This window comes from Panicum virgatum, chromosome 2N (genome assembly GCF_016808335.1).
Source record: "Panicum virgatum strain AP13 chromosome 2N, P.virgatum_v5, whole genome shotgun sequence".
Classification (NCBI taxonomy): domain Eukaryota; kingdom Viridiplantae; phylum Streptophyta; class Magnoliopsida; order Poales; family Poaceae; genus Panicum; species Panicum virgatum.
Genome location: NC_053146.1, coordinates 15284433 through 15309468, shown reverse-complemented (window position 1 = coordinate 15309468; position 25036 = coordinate 15284433). Strand labels below are relative to the sequence as shown.

Genomic DNA, 25036 nt, shown 5'->3' with positions numbered 1-25036 from the left:
GGGCTCGATTGGGCCGATCCTGAAGAAACGGACACGCAGTATGGGCTCTATTGGGCCGACATCGTGGGCTGCGCACTGGGCCGTACATCTGGGCGGCAGCTACGAGCCCACCACTACACGAGAGCGTTCGACTTCGACCCGGTGGGCGCTTGTCCGGTCGCCGCCGACGTAGTTTCGGAAAAACGCCAGAGGGATCCGTTCGCCTCTCCCGTCCCGTGCTCTGTCTCTCGTTGGCGGCGACGACTGGGGTAGCGCGGCGGCGCCCTCCGCCGGTTCCGCGCCGGCGACGAGCGCCCACCAGGTACGCCCGCCCCTTCCCTTCCTGCCGCGCAGAACCGAGCTGCGAGCGATTCGTACCCGGATCTGACCCGGCGGCAGCTGCCTGTGTATGGTGCCCACTAGCTTCGATTTGGTGCCCCTAGGGTTTGGTTGGTTAGAATGTCCTGTGATTTTGGATTTTTAGGTCATGCTTCTGTTGGGACCCTGGTGATGTGTCTGATTGGCGGAATGGCTGTGTAGGGATTGGCGATTGGAGGAGGGCGGTTGCGGAGATGGGCTGACCGGAGCCACGGGGAGATTCAGCTTTTCTTCTCCGGATTGCGGTCGCTGGAAGTGGGTTTGTTCGGTCCGCGTTCGGAGTCGGAGATGGACGACGACGGCGGCCTCGGGATTCGGAATTGGGGCTTCTACGACATGAAAGGCAGCCTCGGCCTGCAGCTCATGTCGTCCATGCCAGCTGACCGGGACACCAAGTCGCTGCTCCCGGCCGGCGCCTTCTTGCAGCACCATGGGCACCACAATGCCCCGCACCAGCTCCACTCGCACCATGCCCGTGACTCTGGTGGCGGCGGAACCTCCGGCGGCATGCCGACTGAGCCGCAGTCTATTCACATGGACTTCTCGCGCAATGAGGCTTGGGTGCACCCGTCGCACCACCAACACCCCCGCGAGCAGAAGGTCCTTCATGCTCGGCCTGTCGGGCCTGCTGGACATGTTGGCCACCCTGGTCATGGTGGCCATCCTGGGCACGGTGGGCATGCTGTGCATCACCACCCTACTGGCTATGGGATGATACCAGATGCACCACACGCACTCCAGATGATGCAAGTGCAACCACAGCTTCAGTCACAGCTTGAGGAGCCTCCTCCATGTAAGGAGGAAGACGTCCCCCCTCCTCTGGTGGATCAATCCCTGGTCAAGACTGAGCCGCCTGTGAAGAAGAGGCAGCGGGGTGGGCAGCCTAAGTCACCGAAGCCTAAGAAGCCTAAGAAGGCTGCTGTTCCACGTGAGGATAGGGCAGTCAATGGTCATGCGCCCCGAGGGAGGGGACCTAAGAAGACTGTGGGGATGGTGATCAATGGGATTGAGTTGGACCTTTCAAACATACCAACACCGGTGTGCTCGTGCACTGGAGCTCCCCAGCAATGCTACCGGTGGGGGGCAGGTGGCTGGCAGTCTGCGTGCTGCACAACTTCTATCTCAACATATCCACTGCCAATGAACACAAAACGGCGGGGCGCACGTATTGCTGGAAGGAAGATGAGCCAAGGTGCATTCAAAAAGGTGCTTGAGAAGTTAGTTGGTGAAGGCTACAACCTTGCTAATCCAATTGACTTGAAGACCTTTTGGGCCAAGCATGGCACAAATAAGTTTGTAACAATCAGGTAAAGAAAAAAAGGCAGGCTTTGTTTTTTACTTTGTAGGTTGTAGAGCTGCAGTTAGGCCTGATTTATTGCTTGTATGTCTATTTGGCAATCTGCAGAAACTTTTAGGAGTAGTTTGTAGCCATGCTCAGTTTCACTGACTTAACTGCCATGCCTGTCTTGAGCTTCAGATATCGACTTATTTAAGCCGATTTGTATCCTTCACTTTGCAAATTGTAGTGTACACTAACAGTCTCTAATTTAGATGAATTTTACTGCATTAAGTGTCTGTTTAATTAGTGGTGTTATGTGGACGTTTTCTATAGCAAAAGCCAAAAGGCATTTACTGGCACTTTTGGACAAGGAGCTAATTGTGAATTTTTGTATGTGGTATCTTAAGTTGTGCAAAAGGCTTTGTTATTTCTGGCCATCTTGTTCAACGTGAACTGTGTATAGAACTTCGCGTTTAATTTACGGTGTATTGTTCTTGTCAATTGCTAGTTGCCATGTAGTATTTCTTCAGAAGAGTGTAAAGTTGAGGGTATTCGGTTGCTTTGGTTCCTTATTAGAATAAAGAGGCTATCGTTTAGCCTAGGACCATTTCTTAGTGTCAAAAATGGTTGAGAAGTCTTATGTTATCACCATGAGCATCAATAGATAAGAAATGTCTTTGGGCAATATTTTACAAGAGTTTAGTTGTTGAGATCTGGTTAGAAAGCTTGTATAAAGATGTGAATGACGAAGCAGATTTTGAACTGTATGACATTATTGATCTGAGGTCATGGTGTAATATTTGGAAACTTGAAATATTCCATGGTGCAAACAGTATGTGCTTAATGAAGAGGCTTTATTTTAGTTGTAATATATTTATGATTTGATTCCTCATTTCATTGAATGGATATGCAGACGTAGCAAAACTAAGTAATCTTCAGATTGTCTGGTTCCTCCATTGTTATTTCCTGCAGGGCAATGCAAGAGAAATTGAGTTGTTTGTTTAATCTGGTTTGAGTTTTGTAGTTCTACTTTTCTTTGATAGTAATTGAATCATTGGTATGATACATCCTTCTCTTTTAGTTTATAGGACTCCTGTGCACTTGGAGATGTCAGTATTGGATAGTTTTCTTAAATTTCTTTGACTATCACTAGCTATGATACATCCTTCTCTTTTAGTTACTAGCTACATGTTACTTCTTTCAGCATTTTTTTTTATGAAATTGTACTTATATTGTGCAAGTAATGTTTACCTTTACTCCTCCTGACCTGATGCTCCCCCTGTCTTTTGATTCATGTTGAATCCTTATGGTGTACCCTCATTAACTTCCAATGCTAAGATGTGCATAGGTCTATATTGTGCAACCTTACTTGACTGCCCTGAAAATGTCGTAGCACTTTGCAATTGACATTGGCTATTAAGTTGGATTGTATGAGTATTTGTTTTCCCTGCTGGAAGAGTCCATGGATGATGTAATATTTAGTTTTGTTTGCACTAAACTTCATTTACATGGTTTAGTTGCCCTGGTTACTGATATTAGAGTGAAGATGCTGTCCTTGAACCCTGGAGCATTCATTTGCTCGAAAATTTAGGATTTGCCACCCTAGCTGTCATTCAGGATTTGGCACCTATGGCTCACTTACATGTAGCCCTTAGGATATGTCACTGAGACATCGAGTGCACATCAGAAGTGATGAAGAATACAATGTGAGAATGTGTCATGGGCACTATGGGGCTTAGCTTATGTTATTACCTAACCCTGAACCTTCAGCAAGATTTTAGATACGAAAATGTGGTTTCTGAACTATTACTATGATTTGTCTAGTAACAGGTTCAGACAGTATGGTAAAATAGATCTTGGGTCTTGATGTATTGGGAAGCTGAGTGGAGTATGTGGTGCGTGCACATATAGCTGACAAACATGGTGATTTACTGATTTTAGTCTCCTTGTTTGGAATAGATTTTTGTTTTATCGGGGGTATAGCAAAACTATGTGTTGGAAGGGGCCTGTGGAGTACTGTGTTGGTTGTTACCTCTGAATGTTATGCTTTACCTCCCGTCACCGTTTTTAGATTTTGATAGGCAAGTAAGAATGATATGTTTGCCCTCAGTAAAAGAATGCTTCTATTCTCCTCTGAGAGGTTATCGTGGCTCAAGTTCATTTTGATATGTTGGTGTTGGTTGATCCTGCACGATTTTCGTGGCCTACAACTATGTATGTTTTCAGCTGCTGCATGTAGAATATATGCTCTTGTGGTCTTGAGGTTGGCATAACACAGTTGAGTCGGTTATGTTTTGTGTCATCCTCATCCATCTCATCTCTAGCTGTATCTTGCATCTGTTGAGATCGGTCGCGAATTTGCTACCTCTTGCGTCGTGCCATTCTGTGCTACTGTGTTATCTTAATATCTTCCCTCGTTGGCCGAAGCTAGTAACATCAACGTTGAACGATCTTACGTAGGCAACGTATATGATTTATTTTCTGTGTATCGTCAAACGTAAATAAATTGGTTGAACATAGGAAAACGCATAAATAGCGACAGTTCGACAGTAGCTCTGCAATAAAACTAGCCTTCTAATTTCAACTGACAGTTCCATCATCATCATCATCACCATAACAAAAAAAAAAGACCAAAAGGGGTGATGTTTGTTAGTCCCTGGCTATGTCGTCTCTGGCCGACATCAGGTTAATGAACGTTTTTTTTATCAACAACATTATACAGGGACGTCCCCACCAATATGGAGACTTGGTGCGAAATATTAAAATGGACCTAGTGGCCTAGTAAAATTAAACAATAGTAACAAGTAACAATAGAACATATTAAGATGGCCCCCTGGTGGTCCATGACTGTCTCATGGCTCACGTCTCGCGACTGGCATCGGCAAGTCGACACGGCGACCGCCAGACGCAATGACAAGAGATGAAGCGACGCTGGTCTTGCCTTCGGTGTCAGTGATTAAGTCGAGCGGCGCCATGGCTGCCGAGTGGAAGGTCGGGCGTCGGGCGCTCAACAATCGGTAATACGATATGTGACTTCTAGGGTGCAATTTGGATCTCTTTTTGCTAGACATTGGGCTGCAAATTAATGAAATTGAAACCTCTTATATTACTATACATAAAATATACTATATATTTTAGGGACCCTTTAAATTTAGCGGTCTTGTGCGGTCGCACAGTCCGTACGGATCCAATGACACCCTGACATTATACTACTATAGGAATTCAAGCCATCCGAGCCTACGCATCTGTTGTCCTCACACATCTCTAGTTAGTCCCCCCATCCTGGAATACAGGATATCCTAGAAACTTCATATTATGGATTGGAGAGACTAGCAAAAAGACATAGCCCCGAGTATAACATGGGGATTTGTGTTGTCTGGTTGTTTTAGTGACCGTTGCGGATAACAAAGAGCCCATTTCCTTAAGTCCACCAATCAGTCAAATTAATATTGCTAACTCTGAGAAAAAACCAGTGATACTCCATTCTCTTTTGATAGTCCTATTTTCAAAACTCAAATCTTCACAAATGATAATCCTATTTGCTATTGATAAGGACCATGACAATAAATAGTACAAGTAACGAGGAGTTTCTAGCAAAGACATTGTGAGATTAGCAAAAAGCCTTGTGTTACATTAATTAGATGATAAACAAGATTGCTTTTCCTTGATCATTGTGTCAAGGTGAAATAGGACTATCAATAGAGAATGGAGGGAGTACCTCATATTTGAGAACAAATTTTAAATATTTAAATATCTTGTATTTCAGGATGGAGGAAGTATAAGTTTTATTAACCCCTCTAACTCTCTAAGGCCAAGCTCTGGTAAACCTTTACCCCCCACTACTTGGCGTATGGTCTCCCTCTCTCCCCTAACACTAAACAATGATATTATCCTATTACAGAATCTTTGTGACACGAGCACACATTTTGTGTTGCAGCTAGCACACGTCCACTGCTCGCCACCACAAGCTTCCCTAACTTTGGCCACCGTCCGCTGGACCAAAGCTAGAGGTACCATGTGGACATTGTGAAGTGACCGGTATGTTTGGTTCTCCTGGTTTACAACCAACCCCAAAAGCAAGGTGAATGACCAATGTCATATATTTGAAAAATATTGGTAGCAAATATTTTTGCTTACGTGACTGTACGTTTGGTTCTCCACTTAGTCACAACAACCCCAAAAGCAAGACGAAGGACCAAATCATGCCTTTGTAACTGAATTGTGAAATATTGCTCTCGTGTGCTTGTTGTCAAGCTCAAATACACACGTATTAGCTTTCAAAACGAACTTTGAATATGGTTGGTTCCCCTTCAAATACTATAGGCGATGTGTCGCATTCTCGTTTCTTTAGAACTAGTGTGCGGCGCGTGTCCATGCGCGCGGTCAAGCGCAGAAGCCTTCAAAGCGATTGTAATAGAAGCTAAAATAGAAAAATAGTATTAAATATATTACAATTTTGGATTTAAGTTGAATCGTGTTCAGTCTACATATATTAGATAGGATTATGTATGCTACAACTTTGATTTACTACGACTTGTGCCAGGAAGATGTTAAATCAGTCTTCCAGTACCCTCGCAAAAAAAAAAAAATCAGTCTTCCAGTAGGCTGCTGTTTGATGTTCATGCTCTGCGTATACTGGTGTAGAATTAAAAAATAAATCACTTCATTTTTTAGGTGCTTGACACATCAATCTATATTACTATTCTTACCGGCCAATTAAGAACAGCCAAAATTTATCCTACACTTGCCAGTGAAAAACTTTACGTATCAATCACATCAATTTTTGGGCACATGCATGGCGTATTAAATATAGACGAAAAAAATCGGTTTTCACAAATTGCTTGTAAATTGCAAGACGAATCTATGACTCTAATTAGTTCGTGATTAGATAATAAATTTGTACAATAAACATGTACTAATGATAAATTAATTGATTTTAATAAATTCATCTCGTAGTATATAGATGAGTTTTGTAATTAATTTTGTGATTAGTCTATATTTAATAGATCAAATGTGAAAAGATTTTTTTTCAAAAATTTTATACGAAGCAACTAAACAAGATCGAAGGAAAGAGAGAGGGGAAAAGAAATAGCCGATTGACGGCACCTAGAATTTATCCTCGCTCGATTGCAAGCCACCCCGGTGAGTCACTGTCAGACGAGCCAGTACAGCAGTAAAAGAACACGCGTCATGCAAAAGAGCACGCATCAGCTGCTGGATTGGCCGGCTATCTCTGACCATTCCTCCTCTCCAACTCCCCTCAAACATACTATCACTCATTAACTAACTATTTATTTATCGTTTTTGAATTTAAAAAAATCATACAGTATTTATACTGTCATTATACACATTATCATTATGTTACGGAGCTCAAACAAAATTAATATCGTGAAAAAACGGTGCGATTAGAATATAGGGAGAATTGAAATTCACCCTATATATAAAAAGAGTTTCAACTCCCCCCTACAGTAGGGGAACTTTGGAGGGATCCGTTGGAAGAAATCCGCCCCCCCCCCCCCCCCCAAACTCGGGTGGGGGCGGTTCCCAAGGAACCATTGGAGCAAGCCTTACGCGACGACGGAAACCAGCCGCTCAACATTGTACGGGCGGCAGATTTTCGGGCGACGTGGCCCGGGCCGGCGGGCGCCTCCCCCGCCGAGATTGTTATTTGAGATTATATTATGGAAAAAAAATTAAAACTGATTATAGTTTCCCCCGTCCATCTTCCACTCACCCGAATATAAATAGACCAAAGAAAACCAACGAGATAATAACATTTAACATGAACGGGACTGGCACATCATAGGCTTTCCTTAAACTTCAATAGGACGGCGTTGTTACATCAGTCTGTCGAAGCGATCTAATTTACAGTAATCTCTATACTATATATAAAAGCTCCATTACAGCGAACAAAATAAACCAGCAGATATTTCATATAACCAGCGCCGTGGATGGCAGGTCGCTGAAATGCAAACACAAAACTCCGTATAATCCTAGAGATTGCAACCTCGCAGGTTTACAGAAAGTAGAACGGTAACCCTGTGACAAATGGGAATTGTCTTTCACTGTACATCAGACTACGCTTGATCAGGCTGGGGAGCAGCAGAGCTGCTGCCGTTCTTGCGGGACATGCTGAAAGGCCCTGCCACAGTCTTGCCCATGAACTTTCCGGCTTTACCAAGGCCACTGCCGACTGCACCAATACCAGAGCCAACAAGCCCGACGCCAGCACCAATACCAGATCCAACAAGCCCCACGCCAGCGCCAACACCAGAACCAACTAGTGATGCAGCGCCACCAACTGCATCCATTGTGCTACCAATTATCCCAGCCTCCTTCAGACGCTTCCTCTCTTCTATGGCTTGCTTTTCCGCCTCTAGGGCTTCAAGTTGCTCTTCTTTTGTAAACGGATGATACATGACCTGAAGGGTTGAAACAATATATCAGCACCATCATATTAATCGTACAAATTTCGGGCCAACTACCAATGTTTCCACCATGCAGATGCAACCATCTAGATTTCAAACGCCTATAAATCTAGAGATTCAAAATTTGGAAGCCTGTTCCTCACCAAGCCTAGGTAAATAGACAAACCAATAACTTCTACAGACAAATGGAGAGTTTATAATGGCAAAGTAAAGGCTAATACTTTAGGGTTCATGTGCAATTCATTTGCAGCAGCCTTTGCCGGGCCGGCAAGTCAGAAATTAGGACGGGGGAGTGGAGCAAGTCAGGCCAAGGGTATTTAGCAGGAGATCCAGACAAGACACAAAGCAATATGTCAAATGTGGCTGCCACACACATCTGGATGGTTTGCTCTCAATCTGGAGGCCCTGGGAAGCTTGGTTGGTGTGTATCATATGGATTTTTCCAAACCATATAAGATTATATGACAGGATAGATTAAGAAATACTAAGCTGGATTAGTAATGTTGATGGGCAAACAGAAAAGGACATGTCTATGTAGCACAGATGCATTTCTTGTTCACAGATCCTGTAGGATCTTTAGCTTGCACAAAAAAGATATGTTAAGGTCAAAGATGTAAAAGAATATATAAAAACCACACTAACCTTAAGATGCAATGTGCCTCTATCCTTGGTATCCCTATTTTTAAGTGGATCTACTGAATGCAGCAGCTTCAGAGTGACTTCACGGGTGATCTCAGGTTCAAGACTGTTCAGTGCTAGTTTAGCCACACCAAGTCTTTTGTCTTGCTGAAGTTTGTCTTCATCGTAAACCTGTGAAATCCACCGTGAACATATTTAAATTCAGAAGATCGGATTATAGGTGTTAACAATATGAAAAGCATAATTATGAAGCCAGGCACTTTGACAAGGTCATTTTTTCTTCCAGTGATGTAAGCCATTTCTAGTAAGCCTCCACAGAGAACTAGTTTAGAAATGAAAACTGTTTGCTCCATGCAAACTTTATCAGCCATCCACAAGACTTCATCAAATGATCAGTACGCTAGAGGCTTTATTACCAGGATAAAAGATGAGCTAGATAATGTTATCACGGATTGTTCATTAGTGCCCTTTTTAATTAATATAATCCTTACTTCTGAGTGTTTTCTGAAGCCTTAAACGTAAATGACAAAAGAAAATGGCATACATTTGAACATGATATAGAAAGAGTACTCATATAGAGATATAGAATTACCTCAAAAATGACAGATTGGGTTTCTTTGTCTTCGACAATCAGCTCAAATGTTTCATTCCATTCTGGATTCAGGTTGTCATCTATGACTTTTGTTTTGACTTTAAACATTGGTCGCACATACAGTTTCACGTAAGGATCTGATTTACCAATCAACTCCTTGTTTTTCAAAGAAGTTGCTTTTACCACAGTAACAGAAAGTTTTCCCTGAGGTTTAAGCTCCAGATCACTGTAGAGAAAGAACAGGCAGTACAAGTCAACCAACTGCGAAGGGGATCTGATACAAAACCATTTCCAGCTAGGCATAAAGAAACTATAATTATCATTACCTCTTCCTTCTAAGCTAGCAAGAAATACTTAAAATGGTTCATAAATCAAAATATATACGATTGATTACCATAATAATTAGTATCTAGCTGCGACTGCAGTCTTAACGTCTGACCGCAGTGGATGTGGATCTCTTTGCTATCATGATGTTTAAGAAAAATTTTGGGAACTCTAGGACAATGGTGCATGACAAACTCTTTTCTAGTGACAGTATATTACAGCTGAACAGTGCCATACAGATTGGCTCATTCAGGCAGTGAGATGAATCATAAACAAATCCTTCATACTAGTCGTGTGATTTGTAGAAATCACCTTCCCCTTTAAATTTTGTCTTCTACTGTTGGAACCTTGCTAGATTAATGCATCAAATTTTTCTTAGATCCTTCAAAAAAGGTAGGGTCTTTTCTTTCAGGAAACAAAAAGGATAGAGCTAATTTAATCAAACTAGCTTAATCATATTCTTTGAAGAAATAGTAAACAAGCCTATTATAAATATACCACTGCAACCTAGCGGTTAACTATGGCCACTTGCATATGCCACTGTAGAACCAGGGAATATTATGCATGCATCTCGAAACTGCATTCTGTAATCAGCATGCCTACTGTCTGCAACATTGCAGTGCCATTTTCAAGTTGAGAATGACTACATGTCCCCAACCCAACTGTCTGGCCCATTTACAACTACAGTTTCGTGCTCTTTACCTGGACGTACGACATAAAAAAATGATGACACTGATTGGTTAGATGAGCAGCGTTGGACGATGCAGTCCGATGTATAGCACTGCTCTTTCAAATTTCCATTTTTACAATCAACATAATTGAGTAGTACCGTACTCACATTTTCATAGTCAGCAAAACTCAGCTTAATCTTTTTTGAGCTCATTTTTTGTTTAATAACTGCATTGCGCGTTCTAAGATGGTAAAGAAAAAGAAGAGCGCAAATAATACGTTGAAGAAACTCACCTTGTATCAACATTAACACCAAGTGGAACAACTAGCCTGTGTGGCCACTGGAGCATATCAGAAACAATTGAGTTGACAGTATCCTAATCAAAGGTAGAGGAATCATGGTTACATTTATATTCAGTTGTTGGCAGGACTAGAACGTTCAAACTAGTCTAGTCACCATACATCAATCATGTCAGAAAGTCCAGGAACTGCGGTTAGGCTTCCTCCAATGGCCTTCAGGGTGTACTGAATTTTTGGCTCTGGCTGAAGCACAAAGAACCCAATTAAAAGAAGCACACAGGAAAAGCAAGAATCAGTTAAAATTTCTTGTTCAATATTGAAATAAATCCAGGTGGCATTGTCAATTTTTGTCCCATTTTATGTCCACTTCCACACAATGTCCTTGTCAGTCAACCTCCAGATCAATTTTTGGATTCAAAATGTGCAGGAAAAAATGTAAAAATAAATTGCAGGAACAAGATGCGAGATATCATGAATAAATGTTCCCAAATGAGAATTCATGTTATCATCATGATTAAAGGGATGCTCATAGCATCATTATTCACCAAATAAATAGTGGTTCCTCCATTATCTTTTCTCATTGAAGTTTCAGGAGCGTGAGAGTACTCTTTTTTTTAATCTGATTTTATACGATTTCTGAGAGCAAATGACTACATTTTCCTAATTTGCCCAACCTCTTTTAATATATGCATTTTACAATATTTAATATAGTTGCTCATCAGCCACTCAGATTATTGGATAGTTTAGGAGATATCAAAAAATTAATGATGTAATGTTGAATTTCATGCAGCAATTGGTTCATGCAATAGCTAAAGCTATTCAGAAAAGGTGGGCAATTAACTTCAACACAAAAATGGATTCAAAGTTTGTTCGCCAAGTCCCAAATTTAGGACCTTGGACTTTCAAGGCATATTGAGTTTCATGCACCTCCAGTCCATTCAAAAGCTTAACTGTTGCGGAAAGGTAGGCACTATAGTTGAATATGTTGCGAAAGATGTAGGTTTAATAAGGAAATCTGGTAAGTGTACTGAAAATCTAAAACATCAGATTAAAAAAGTAGGTAGTAACCGAAATTGGTTAGTAGAACTTGCATCAGCAAGGAGAGCCACCACAACAGCAGATATGCAAGGAATCTCTTCTGACAGTTGAAACACAACACGTATGATAGTATAGACCCGAAGATCCTTGAGCTGCAAGTTGGTTGGTAATATGTAAGAACTTCTAGTCAAGAAAAGTTGTCTCCAAAAATCATCATGTGGTGAAGATCAAAAAGATGAAACCTGAATAGGTAGTGATGCAACTACAGCATCAACAGCTAGGATTATGCTTGGATCACCACCCCAACGGAAATCTATATCCATTATGATTTGGCCTGGCTGAAGATTTTGAATACGAATACCTACAGAAATCACAACAAACAAACAAAACACATCATACTTTAAGTCATCTTTATGAAGTCCTGCAGCAAGATTCAATATGATATACATGATAAACACAATTTACGTTTGCATGGCATTACTAATATCAAATCACAAACTCAATTAACCATGGAAGTTCTATACTATTCCACACAGTTGACTTCAGGAATGAGAATTACATCAAGTATAAATACTGGAAACCCAACTACTTGACATGTATTTGTCACTGCTAATCTCTAGGAATTTTTTTTCATTGAGTCTGAGTGGTGGGCCTTGGAAAAGCACAAAGTCCCAACTAAGTACATTACCCTCATCAAGGATATGTACAAGGATGCGACGACGTTTGTCCGGACATGTGATGACGACACCACTGACTTTCCTATTAACATAGGCCTACACCAAGGGTCAGCTTTGAGCCCTTATTTATTTGCTTTAGTGCTGGATGAGGTCACAAGGGATATACAAGGTGAGATCCCTTGGTGTATGCTCTTTGCTGATGATGTGGTACTAGTTGACGAGAGTAGGGCAGGGATTAATAGGAAGGTAGAGCTGTGGAGACACACGTTAGAGTCGAAAGAGTTTAGACTTAGTAGGACCAAGACCGAGTACATGATGTGTGATTTCAGCGCGACTAGACATGAGGGGGGAGACGTTACTCTAGATGGGCAAGTGGTGGCCCAGAAGGATATTTTTCGGTATTTAGGATCGGTGCTACAAAAGGATGGCGACATTGATGAAGATGTTAAGCATAGAATTTCAGCTGGCTAGTTGAAATGGCGTCAAGCTTCTGGCATCCTTTGTGACAGAAGGGTGCCACAAAAGCTAAAAGGCAAGTTCTATAGGACAGCAATTCGCCCGGCGATGTTATACGGTGCTGAATGTTGGCCTACAAAAAGGCGACATATCCAGCAACTAAGTGTAGCAGAGATGCGGATGTTGCGGTGGTTTTGCGGGCACACAAGGAGGGATAGAGTCTGAAACGAAGCTATTCGGGATAGGGTCGGGGTGGCACCAATTGAGGAGAAACTTACCCAACATCGGCTGAGATGGTTTGGACATGTCCAACGGAGGCCTCCTGAGGCGCCGGTGCAGTAGTGGGGTTCTTGAGTGGGTCGATAATGTAAAGAGGGGTAGAGGTAGACCTAAACTGACTTGGGATGAGTCGGTTAAGAGAGACCTTAAGGATTGAAATATCTCTAAAGAGATAGCTTTGGAGAGGAGCGCTTGAAGACTAGCTATCAATGTGCCTGAACCATGACCTTTATTTCTTTTGGATTTTATCTCTAGCCTACCCCAACTTGCTTGGGAAAAAAAGGCTATGTTGTTGTTGTTGTATTGAGTCTGAATGATTTCAGCCGATCAATCTCCGATAGGAGATAATGTCAATTATGATAATGATTTCCCAAGATTTACAGGCTGAATGTCAATGTTGTGTATAAACACTTTTATCATATAGAAAGAAGCCCAGTCTCTTAGACAGTTTAAAAAACACCTTTTCCTGGAAGCTCTTTTTGTTCAGGTGCTGATTTAAAAATTTGCTGTATTTTAACATATACATACGAACAACCAAGTTATTTAAAGATATGTTGCTTCTATTATCAACATAAATTGAGAGTTGTCTTCACGCTAGGACTGAATGAACTTTTTTTTTTCCTTTTGCATATTGGAAAAAAAATATTGTGAGAAATTTTCGATGGTGAGAAAAGTGTATGCACCAAAGAAGAAGCTAAACATGAGACAAATAAAATTGAATATCAAACATATAAACTAGGAAAACCTTCTATTTTTGGTGACACGGTTCCCAGAGAAAATTTGCTGAACTTCAGAGATTTTATTCCTGGAGGCCGGTAATCATCTAGCAGTGGTTCAACGGACTCCTTAACCACTGCTGTTGCAGCCTAAACCAAATTTCAAGTTTAGCACATAGGGCTTATGAACATCAATATTGCTAGACAATATGTCCTAGGCCATAAGAATGTAGCAAAACAGACAGGTAGGCATGCGTAAGCTAACAAAGATGGATAAGCAAACAGCTTACTCTGAACATCGGTATTGCTAGCCAATATGTCTTAGGGCACGAGAATGCAGTAAAACAGACAGCTAGGCATGTCTTAGCTAACAAATATGGATAACCAAATGGCTTACTCTATCCATCCCTGACCGAAACTGTACTCATAAGGTACAAATTCGAAATTTTATATATGCAGGACAGCTTAACATGTCTCATATTATTATTTTTCAGTGAATAGGAATCGGATGGATAGGGTTGGTCTGAATCAAATCTTAACCCAATCGCCGGTCACCTTACCCAAAGAGCAATTAATTGCATAGAAAATGACATGTACATGATCATTCAATTGTCCGTATGATTACACTCAAATCCAATTTGAATGTTATACTAGCCTAAGATGTGGACACTTGATAGAAACAAAATGGAGACTCCAAATGACCAAAACCTAGTTATTTTTTCACGCTCAGAAAATTCTATTGTTCTCAATTGACAACAGATTTAAGAGGTCAGGTAGGCATAACAATAACATCATCAACAAAATAAAAAATAATAAGGAATACAATTAGACACACCAATTGGAAAATCAACTGTAAGATGAAACATCATACGAGGAATAAAAATCACTATAATGGAATAGTACATGTATTATCATTACTAGAAAGGATTTACAATAAGCAAAGTATTTTGCATAACTATAACTAAGACCCAAAAAACTCTGAACTTACTTCTGCAACAAATGGCCAAAGTTTGCTTAGATGCTTGTTCAGCCATTTCACCTGTGGCAAACAATTAAATATTAATTTTGCAGATCAGATGATGCACAAATGACCACGAACAGCTTCTCTCACCAAAAAAAAAGAACTAATAAGATAATGTTCAAAAGTCATGATCATTTCGATCTTGTAAGTACAGAATGTTCTGTACGAAAGAGAAAAAACTAACACAAACTCTATGCACCGCCAAGATATCATAACAGTAGACACAGTCAAACCAATCATCATAACATAACAGTGTGAGGGAATACAAGTAAAAAAAAATCTAAATATACAAAATTCAACAGTTGTTACTTCCTTAGTCCTGTAATGATGTAAGAGCTGGGGAATAAAATATTACACCCTTCCACTTCCCTCACTTTGTAGAAAACACCGTTCTGTGTTGGATCACTATTAAATGTTTCATTTGTTAGTAATTAACACCCAAGACTTGTGTTCAGAACTTCCCTATGACGACAGGGAACTACTGACAAGTTTACCCTGAATTAAGCACTCATTTATCTAGGAAAACATTAAGCAGACATGGCCGCTGAATGTACAAAATCAATGCCTTTTGTTCGATTGACTAAGCAGTGGAACAAGGGGCCAAGCTGCCAGGGTTCCAAGCTTCTCTCCGCCACTACTCCATCCATTTCATTAACCCAAAGCAGTGGATGCATATGGACCAGGCATAAACTCCTCTAGTCACTCTGTGTCACATCTTAGAATTCATGCTCATGAGCAAAAGCTTCTTCATCTTTGTAGCACCGCATGCTGGGCGTGTTTGGATCAAGCTCTGGCAGGCAGCTAGCTGGTTGAGCAGCGATCCCAGCCCCAGGTGACCGAAATCGGATGCCTGGAAATCAGGGGCGGAGGCAGCTTGATGCCTCTGTATTCCCGGGAATACCCAACATTTCTTACAGAAAATCAAGTATACTTCAACTTATACACAAATACATATGGTGTTAGGCTTAAATTCTCCCACCAAGCCAGCCCAAAAGGCCCATCAGCCCACAAATCGATCCCCTAGCCTCCAGGACTCCTCTCTCTCGTCTATCGATCTATCCCTCGGTCTCTCAGCACTCATCCGCTCGGCATCTTTCCCCAACTCGCGAAATTGAATCCCTGCCCCAAATCAGCAAATCCTAAGCCCTAGATAACGATTAACCAAGGCACCGAGCGACGGGAGGATTGGAATCGGCCTCCGGCTTCCGTGATGGCAAGGCGCGACGGCGGCAGACGGTTGGCTCGGGGCCTCATGCTTGTGCTTCATAGGCTGCAACCCCTCGGCCAACAGCGGCAGGTCGCCAAGTGAGAGGTGTTGACACCCAAAATTGGCACGGTTAAGGTTTTCTGGACAATCTAGGAAGACCGGTCAGACCGGTCTAGACAAGTTTGTCAAATTGCAAATTGGACTGCACCATTGCGTAGATCTCGTCAAGACGATCGAAATGCATATCTAGAACGTCCAATTCGGAGTCCGGATGAGGGAGTTATGCCTCCCGGAAGACCTCCACCCCGGTCTGACCAGTCAGACCGGTACAGAGCGGTCAGACCGGTCCGAAACGCCCAATCCGAGTTAGGAGTTGTATTTTGACACGGGATTTGATAGGGTTCCGACTCCTAACGGGTACAGACCTCCCCACCCTATATATATGAAGGGCCACGGCCGATTGAGGGTAATCCCAATCAATTCAACAACTCATACCCTACTTTTTACCTCCAAACCCTAGCTTTTCCAACCCCTTCTGCTGTTCTTCGCTCGTCTCTACGGCGTTCGAGGATGTTCTGAGTGGCCTGCCGACCTCAGAGCAACCCTAGATCCACGAGCTCCGACGGGGTCCCTCCCGAGCTCGAGATCCTAGATTTTCGCTCTCCCTGGAGCACCGGTCCGCATATCCGGTCTGCGCAGAGAGGCTGCTGGTGCTAATCGTTTTGACGATCTTGCTGCGCGTTCTAGCACATTCGAGTGTGTGACCAGATTTTGCGTCAACATACTTTTTGGCGACTCCGCTGAGGACGATTAATCTGGTTTTCAAACCGATCTAATCTAGTTCTAAAAAAAGATGGGCGTCATCACCGACCTCGATGAAGGTAACATCTCCACATCTATTGAGGAACTCAGCGAGGAGAAGCACCAAGAGTACTTGGTGGTCAGGGAGCACTTCAGAGCACAATTCTTGAAGGGATTCAAGAAAAATCAGCAAGGCCAGGTCACGAGGGTTCAAGACTTCGTGATGCCCTCCTTCACGCTCAAGAATAAGCAAGTCGAGGTAATAAGCGATGTAAGCACTTCATCTTCCGACTTGTTTAGCCAATTATCATCTATTATGGATAAGATTGCTGATATATATAAGCCCATGAATGATTTAAAGGATCAATTAGATATCATGAAAAAAGGTAAATCTGTAGATGATAATTGTGCTTTCCAAACTACTAATTCATCGGCTACGCCAGCATATGTTCAAGAACAACTATATGGCATGCCAACGAACTATTTTGCAGGGCAAACATCACCATTGCAACTGGTACAGCCAAATACTGCTGGACTGGTCAGACCGGTCCAACAGACCGGTCAGACCGGTGCGATGGTAGTCAGCCCAGTAACATCTACACCAAACACGTCTACTCCTTGCTCGGCAACCCTTAGCCGAACTGATGAGTTCACAAATTGTGTGCAGCCTTCTCCTTCACCAGAATCTGGTTCTCCACATGAACCGATTTTTTATAATGTACATGGAAAATCTGTGGGGCATGCACCGATAAGTTCGGTTCAGACGATGGTACTACAAGATGATCCTATAGAACATCGTCTTACTTCTGTATCACATGCATCTACGAGTGGTAGATGCGTAGCCGATCCCGCTAGGTTAAAAGAGGATCCGGCTAATGCGATGAAAACCAAATTCGGTGTGGATATATGTAATTCTACATTGTACCAAAAGCCATATCCTGCTGAATTTGATTTGGTTCCTTTTCCTGCTGGTTGGTGTGTTTCTAATTTTGTGAAATTTAGTGGTGATGATAATAGAGCATCTTGGGAGCACATTGACCAATATATCTTACAACTGGGAAAAGCTGGTTTCCATGAGGCTTTGCGCATTCGCTTATTTTCATTATCTTTGACTGGAACCGCTTTTTCTTGGTTTTCTTCATTGGCACCGAATTCTATTCAATCTTGGAATCAGTTGGAACGTAAGTTTCATGATCATTTTTATAATGGGCACAATGAAGCTAAGCTGTCGGATTTGACATCGGTTAGACAAGGCCAAGATGAGGCTGCTTCGGATTACTTCCGAAGGTTTAAAAATATAAAAAATCGATGCTTCAATTTAACAGTTTCTGAAAAGGAATTGACTGATTTGGCTTTTGATGGTTTGTATTCTTATTTGAAAAAGGAACTCGAAGGCTTTAAGTACCACACTGTTAATTATTTGCACATGAAAATCTTGGGTTTAGAATTTAGACTCCAGAACGCAAAAGATGCCCATAATACTCATCGGTTCATACATGTTGATTGTAAATCTGATTCAGACGATGAGAAAAAGTTGCTGAATTCATATGGCCATCAAAAGCTAAGCCATGTTCTTGTTCATCGCTTAAGCCGATTCCAAAGAATCGGCAAGAACATGTTCGTTTCACATTTGATGTTTCTAAATGTGATCGTATATTTGATGAATTACTTAGAAGCGGAAACATCAAGTTGTCTCATGCCATACTGCCGCTTGAGGAGCTAAAACAGCATGCATATTGCAAATGGCATAATACTTTTTCTCATGCAACTAATGATTGCAATATCTTTCGTCGAAAAATCCAATCGGCCGTTAATGAAGGACGATTGGCAATGCATGAGATGCAAGATGGCAAGGCATCATCCCCTGTCCATACCATTGATCTGGATAATGCCAAGGTACTCATTCGGCCAGAACAAGCCGAAGGAGCAAATGGAAAAAATGTTATCATTGGTGAGCCAAGGCCGAAGAATGTCAATGACAAGATTCAGACTAGGGAAGTGACGATGGAGAAGACTCCTGATGGAAAGGAGTCACTGAAGATCACTGTCAAAGCTTCAAGGCCCGGGGGGCAAGAGAGTTCCTCACGAGACACGAGTCGGCCTGCTTCCCAGGCACGACCGGTCGCTTCAACCGGTCAAACCGGTCAGACAAAAGGTTGGCCCAGAACTTTCAAGCCTAAGCGCTCGGAAGAGGTACTCGGAAGGTTAATGTGTCAAAGGTGCAGGGGAGTTTTACAAAGCAGAAGCTCACCTTTGCTCAGCTACTGAACAAGTACACAAAAGCCGTTCCAAAAGATCGGCCACTAAAAAAGGAATCAAGTTCACCTCCGCATCGAGGCAAGTGTTCTTCTCCTAGGGGAGAATCCAGCAAGCGTAGGGGTGATAGCACTACAGTGTTCCCCTCTCAGAAGGTGTGTGCTACTATGCTATGGGCGTCATCGGCATCGGGTTTTTCTTATCCTGCATGGGGGCATGAAGGAATTTGGATGTATTGTTATCCAATGCTATACCCACCATCTCACCACAGGGAGGAGAATCACAGAAGGCCTATGTTCAGCAAGATGACACAACTAGTGCACGACCGATTGAGACACCACCAATCAGGTCAGAGGCGGCAGCCTGCACCGGTCAGACCGGTCATCACTGACCGGTCATACCGGTCTCATCAGAGGCCAGGCAAAGTTCATTCTCCAAGACAGGTTTATCATGTCAAGGAGAAGAAAGAAGAGGTACAACCCACCATTAATCCAGAGAAAGCTAAAGTCGATGATGTTGTGCAGATCGGCAATATCAAAATGGTTGTCAGTGATGCAGGTACAAGACCGATGGTTCTTGGTAAATCGGTAAATCCTTCTATCCAAAGGTCGATCATGGCTAATGATCATGAGGCTAGCAGCAGTAGTTTAACATAAGGTACTTTCAACCAAGATGGTGTCCTCCAGGGTTGACTCGTACTCAAAAAAGGAAGCTGCAGCGTCTCCGTGCTCAGGAGGAGCTTGAGTTCAAGAGGCTGAGGGATAAAAATTCAACCACTACAGACCTATGGTCCCTCAGGGCAAGGTATGACGGGTCAAAGCAATTGACCAGCCAGCACGACCGATCAAACCGGTTCAGGCGACCGGTCTGACCGGTACAAGCGACTGGTCTGACCGCCCAGAGCAACCGGTCAGACCGGTTGAGGTTGCAGCAGAGCAGAAAGCCGAATTGGCAATGCCCGTTTCGGTTCCTTGCGATGGAGAAACACCGCTAGCATTCTCAGTACAGGGCGATGAAGAGCTATTGGATCATGAGGTTACACCAAAAGCACAGCAATATGGAGCTCAACGACATTTAAGTGCTCGGGGGGCAAAATATTGGCAAATGATAATTTACCTCACAAAGTTTTTATTCAAGAGATCGGTTTGCAAGTGGCGCTCAAGTTGAAAGATTTGCAAAAGTTTCTGGACAAGGTGAATTTCTTAAGAAGATTTATATCTAACTTGTCTGGAAAGATCGATATTTTTACTTCTATCCTTCGGTTAAAGGATGAAACTGAATTTACTTGGGGGGCAAAACAGCAGGAGACATTTGAAAAGATCAAGCAATATTTGTCTTCACCTCCGGTTCTCAAGACGTCTAGGAGAGGGGTTCCTTTCAGGCTTTATATGGCTGTTGAAGACAAGGTCATTGGGGCTGTTTTGACTCAAGAAACCGAAGTCAAGGAGTATGTCATCACATATATAAGCCGACGACTTATTGATTCGGAGAAAAGGTACACTTTTACTGAGAAATTATATTTGTCTCTCTATTATGCTTGTACCAAATTGAGGCATTATCTACTATCTAGTACTCGCATAGTAGTATGTCAAGCCGATGTGCTCAAGTATGTTACAAAAGCCAATTTTAAGTGGTACAATCGGTAAGTGAGCTTATGCTTTAGTTGAATATGATTTGGCTTGTGAATCCTTGAAATCTATGAGAAGCCAAATTGTAGCGGATTTTATTGTTGAGCATCGGATTAATGATAAGCATAGTTTGGAAATCGGCTATACTTGCACACCATAGAAATTATACTTCGATGGATCGGTTTGTGATGATGATTAAGGAATTGGTACTGCTCTTATTTCTCTGAATGGTGCTATTTTTTTAGTTCTCAAACCGATCAAAAGAGAATTGCACAAATAATCAAGTTGAGTATGAAGCACTCTTATTTGGCTTGGAATTTCTGCAATCTATGGGCGAGAAACATGTTGAAACCTTTGGTGATTCACTTCTGATGGTGCAGCAAGTATTCAAGGTATGCTAATGATGTAATGGATATTTAAATGCATATCTTGACAAGTGGCTCGATATTATTTCTTCCTTTGATGAATTTGTTATAAGATATATACCAAGGGAAGAGAATGGACAGGCTATTATTCTGGTTAAGCAAGCATCTGGCTAAGCAATTGTGAAGACATATTTTCATATTTGAAAGCCGATGCAAGTAAAAGCCGAGTTGCAGGTTATGGACGAACCAGTTCGACCGGTCGATGCAACCGGTCTGACCGCCCAGACCGGTCTGACCGGTCATGAGATCGGTCTGACTGCCCATACTATTGGAGACACCAATTCGGCTATGAAAGGTGATTCATCACTAAAGCTGAAGATTAGTACTGGAGGGTTCATATAATCTCCTATCTAAAGATCCTGGGATATTCGGCGAATAACACTCAAAAACATTTTAGTCGATGATAAGCTTTATCGTTGAACAGCCGAAGATCTATTTCTTAAATGTTTGAGCTCGGATCAGACCAGGGTTGCCATAGGCAAAGTTCATGGAGACATTTGTGGTACACCTCAATCGGCTCCTAAGATGAAGTGATTGTTTAAAAGAGCCGGTTTGTGTTAGTTTACCATGATGTCTGATTGTTTCAAGCAGTATAAAGGGGTGTGAAGAATGTCAGCGGTTTGGTGCCCGCTGTGATGATACATCCTATTATCAAATCATGATCGTTCCGAGGTTGAGGATTGGATTTCATTATTTAAATTAATCCTCCATCTTCAAAGAGACATTGCTTCGTATTAGTTCCTACAGATTATTGTACTAAATAGACCGAAGTAGTTCCTTTGAAGGGCATGATTCACAGCCGAGATTGTATATACTCAGACTTGTCTCACTTGCACAAGATGACATGGCCGATATATGATATCGTTCTTGAAAGCAATACGTGATTGGTGCGTAGGTGCTTCTCATTGTTCAAGTGCATTTTTGGGCTTGGAGAAATGTTTCTTGGAACGCAAGCTTTACCAAAAAACAGGGGGGCATATGTTGACACCCAAAATTGGCACGGTTAAGGTTTTCTAGACAATCTGGGAAGATCGGTTAGACATCTCCCTTAAACCGGTCTAGACAAGTTTGTCAAATTGCAAATTGGACTGCACCATTGCGTAGATCTCGTTGATACGATCGAAATGCATATATAGAACGTCCAATTCGGAGTCCGGATGAAGGAGTTATGCCTCCCGGAAGACCTCCACCCCGGTCTCACCGGTCAGACCGGTACAGAGCGGTCAGACCGGTCCGAAACGCCCAGTCCGAGTTAGAAGTTGTATTTTGACACAGGATTTGATAGGGTTCCGACTCCTAACGGGTACAGACCTCCCCACCCTATATATATGAAGGGTCACGGCCGATTGAGGGTAATCCCAATCGATTCAACAACTCATATCCTACTTTTTACCTCCAAACCCTAGCTTTTCCAACCCCTTCTGCTGTTCTTCGCTCGTCTCTACGGCGTTCGAGGATGTTCTGAGTGGCCTACCGACCTCAGAGCAACCCTAGATCCACGAGCTCCGACGGGATCCCTCCCGAGCTCGAGATCCTAGGTTTTCGCCGTCTCCTTGGAGCACCGGTCCGCATATCCGGTCTGACCGGTCTGCGCAGAGAGGCTGCTGGTGCTGATCGTTTTGACGATCTTGCTGCGCGTTCTAGCACATTCGAGTGTGTGACCAGAATTTGCGTCAACAAGAGGCGGCGGCCGGCGGCATTTTGCATCCAAGCATTGCCAACTACAACTTGTAGCTTTATTTCCTCAATTAACGATTATTAGTACTGACATATTGCGGACTTTTTTACTGTTCAACTGCTCTATTTTTCGAAAGTGGGAATACCCAACTTTCGAATCCTGGCTGCACCACTGCTTGAAATGCTGGCTTGTTGTCATGTTTGATGATTGACTTCAAATCAAATTTGAAACCTTGTTGAAATTTGCTTGTTTGATGTGAAGCTGATGGTGAAATTAAATTTCAATTTCGCAACAGAGGTATCAAGCCTAAGGATTAAACATGTTCTGCACATGAACCAGGGTTGTTTTCACTCCAAATGAACGGTACCTGCTTGCTATCCAGAATTTTAGTTGTGTGCTAACATGTTGCTTGCCTGATTGATGAAATGTTAGCTCTCAACTTCAATGGACAGCAAAATGTTCGTTTGAATTGAAGACAATTAAAATGGTTCCTCATACTCTGACCCTCTGGTGCTCTTATTTATGGCCAACAAGAAAGCCACTACACAAATCACACGCCTCATTTTTTTCAATGCATACCTACCTAATGTACCAGTTCCACACTCAAGATTCGGTGCTTACAATATCTGTAAAGAATTATGTTTAGCAGAAATTCAAAGAGCTTCTATCAGCCAAGTACACATACAAAAAAAATTTCCATCAGATGTGCAACATAAACTTTGAACGATGCAATTATTTTCTTTCGATCCAAGTAAAGTTCATAGAACGTGTAGCATATCAGATTTCCAGTGACCATAACATATTTTACCTAATATACTGTATCATAATGGATGGTGGTGCACAAGTTTCATACCAACCATGCACTTCGTTGTATTTTTCGTATGCCTTCATGGATAGAAATTACCGTTAGTCTTATGCAATGAAATTCAACCTTGCATACTTTGACTCCCTGTTTCACGATTAATGCTAAGAGTAGGCCCATCCTCATTACAGACTCACAACACCAGTAGCTGAACCTACAGTGGTTGTGCATCATATTGACAGCAGCTATGCATAGCACCGAGGAGCTCAAACCTACCCTAGTGGCCGGCTGGCTGGTCCAAATATTGTGACCCCAAAATATCAATCGCACCCAAGACAAGCCCTCCCTAAACCAATACCACCTGTGATTGGGTCAACTACAAACTAAGAGCCCAGCTATCTCGCCAACCACACGATCAATATATCATATATGCTTATCATTTTCGTTTCATTACGCAACAGGACTGAGCCAGACATACATTGGTCCAACTAGTTAGCTTCTGCCGACACCAAACAGGCAAACCAACAAACTTTTGTTAAGCTATTCCTTCTAACAAGTACAGGCAACTTACTTCCTTTCCTCCCAGAAAAATAGGAGGAAATTTACTACGATTTAAACCCTGTGAAGAACCCAGAAGTGGCCACGCCAGAACGGCCCGGTTCAAGGGGCACGGGACGTTTTGGTAGCAGGAGTGCCTCTAACCTGCTCAAACTGCGGGAAGGATATCCACTCGGGGAAGTTGTCGCCGCACAGCTTCCTGAGGTCGTCCCTGCCGAGAGACCCGAGCACCTTGATATCCGCGGCCTGCAGCAAGGAACGAGAGACCCAGACAGCAAAAAAGGTGAGAATCCGCAGAGAAGCCAAACCTCACACTGTCACACACGACTACAGACTACTCCACGCCAAATCCAACTCCAGCGCAGCGCCGCGAGCGAGCGAGCGAGAGACCGAAGAGGCATTCCCCGTCTCGCCGCAGCAACGGCACGGACCCTCCCTCCTCCACGCGAACCCACCTTGGCGATGCGCTTCCTGCTGCGCCGGAGCATGACGCGGCTCCAGCCGGCCATGATGGCCACGCCGACCAGCACCCCCATCACCATCCCGGAGATGAGCCCCATCCCTCCGCCCCCGCGCCGACGCCGCCTGACCTCACCACTCCGCCCGGCGCGCCTCGGACTCCCCCCTCCTACCTCATGAGGCGGCGAGCGGCCCCGAGATCTGGGGGCGGCGCGAGGAGTCTAGTCTATAGGCGAAGAAGAAGAGGAGGAAGAGGGGTTTGCGCTCGCGGTTTGCGGCTGGGGAATGAGGGAGAGTTCCGGGAGAGGATTAATTGCGTGGTTAGTGGGGTGATTAACGAGCAGGAGGGGAGAGGGAGGGATGAGCTGGTGGCTCGCTGGAGCGGGGGCCGGCAGGGCGGTGTGCGTAACCCCCGAGGCGAGGAAGACCCGCTGAAAGAGGGAGGAG

At 43.1% G+C, this 25036-nt stretch overlaps 2 protein-coding genes across 3 annotated transcripts; one reads left to right on the top strand and one right to left on the bottom strand.

The window, feature by feature from the left end:
• The first annotated feature begins 135 nt into the window (after positions 1 to 135).
• LOC120658124 (protein Barley B recombinant-like) lies at positions 136 to 1939 on the top strand. The gene is made up of 2 exons (XM_039936338.1): positions 136 to 301; positions 520 to 1939. Exon 2 carries the CDS (start codon positions 646 to 648, stop codon positions 1666 to 1668), a length of 1023 nt encoding a protein of 340 aa, XP_039792272.1. The 5' UTR covers positions 136 to 301; positions 520 to 645; the 3' UTR covers positions 1669 to 1939.
• A 5480-nt stretch (positions 1940 to 7419) lies between these two features.
• On the bottom strand, positions 7420 to 25031 carry LOC120658122 (calcium-dependent lipid-binding protein-like). Of its 2 annotated transcripts, XM_039936336.1 has the most exons (12): positions 24586 to 25019; positions 24275 to 24376; positions 14743 to 14793; positions 13784 to 13904; positions 11869 to 11987; positions 11680 to 11778; positions 10751 to 10831; positions 10583 to 10665; positions 9296 to 9521; positions 8707 to 8874; positions 7900 to 8058; positions 7420 to 7866 (listed from the first exon to the last, which is right to left on the bottom strand). In XM_039936336.1, exons 1-12 carry the CDS (start codon positions 24688 to 24690, stop codon positions 7714 to 7716), a joined length of 1467 nt encoding a protein of 488 aa, XP_039792270.1. In that variant the 5' UTR covers positions 24691 to 25019; the 3' UTR covers positions 7420 to 7713. The 2 variants fall into 2 exon arrangements, with proteins under 2 accessions (XP_039792270.1, XP_039792269.1); XM_039936335.1 differs by having other exon boundaries at positions 7420 to 8058; positions 24586 to 25031.
• Between the last annotated feature and the right edge of the window lie 5 nt (positions 25032 to 25036).

Excerpts from the sequence above, each read along its gene's own strand:
- LOC120658124 (XM_039936338.1), top strand. The coding sequence starts at position 646 with ATGGACGACGACGGCGGCCTCGGGATTCGGAATTGGGGCTTCTACGAC.
- LOC120658122 (XM_039936335.1), bottom strand. The coding sequence starts at position 24,690 with ATGGGGCTCATCTCCGGGATGGTGATGGGGGTGCTGGTCGGCGTGGCC. Across the intron at positions 14,794-24,274 it reads CCTTCCCGCAGTTTGAGCAG|GTGAAATGGCTGAACAAGCA; the intron begins GTTAGAGGCACT and ends TGTTTGCCACAG. Across the intron at positions 10,666-10,750 it reads GACTTTCTGACATGATTGAT|GATACTGTCAACTCAATTGT; the intron begins GTATGGTGACTA and ends ACCTTTGATTAG.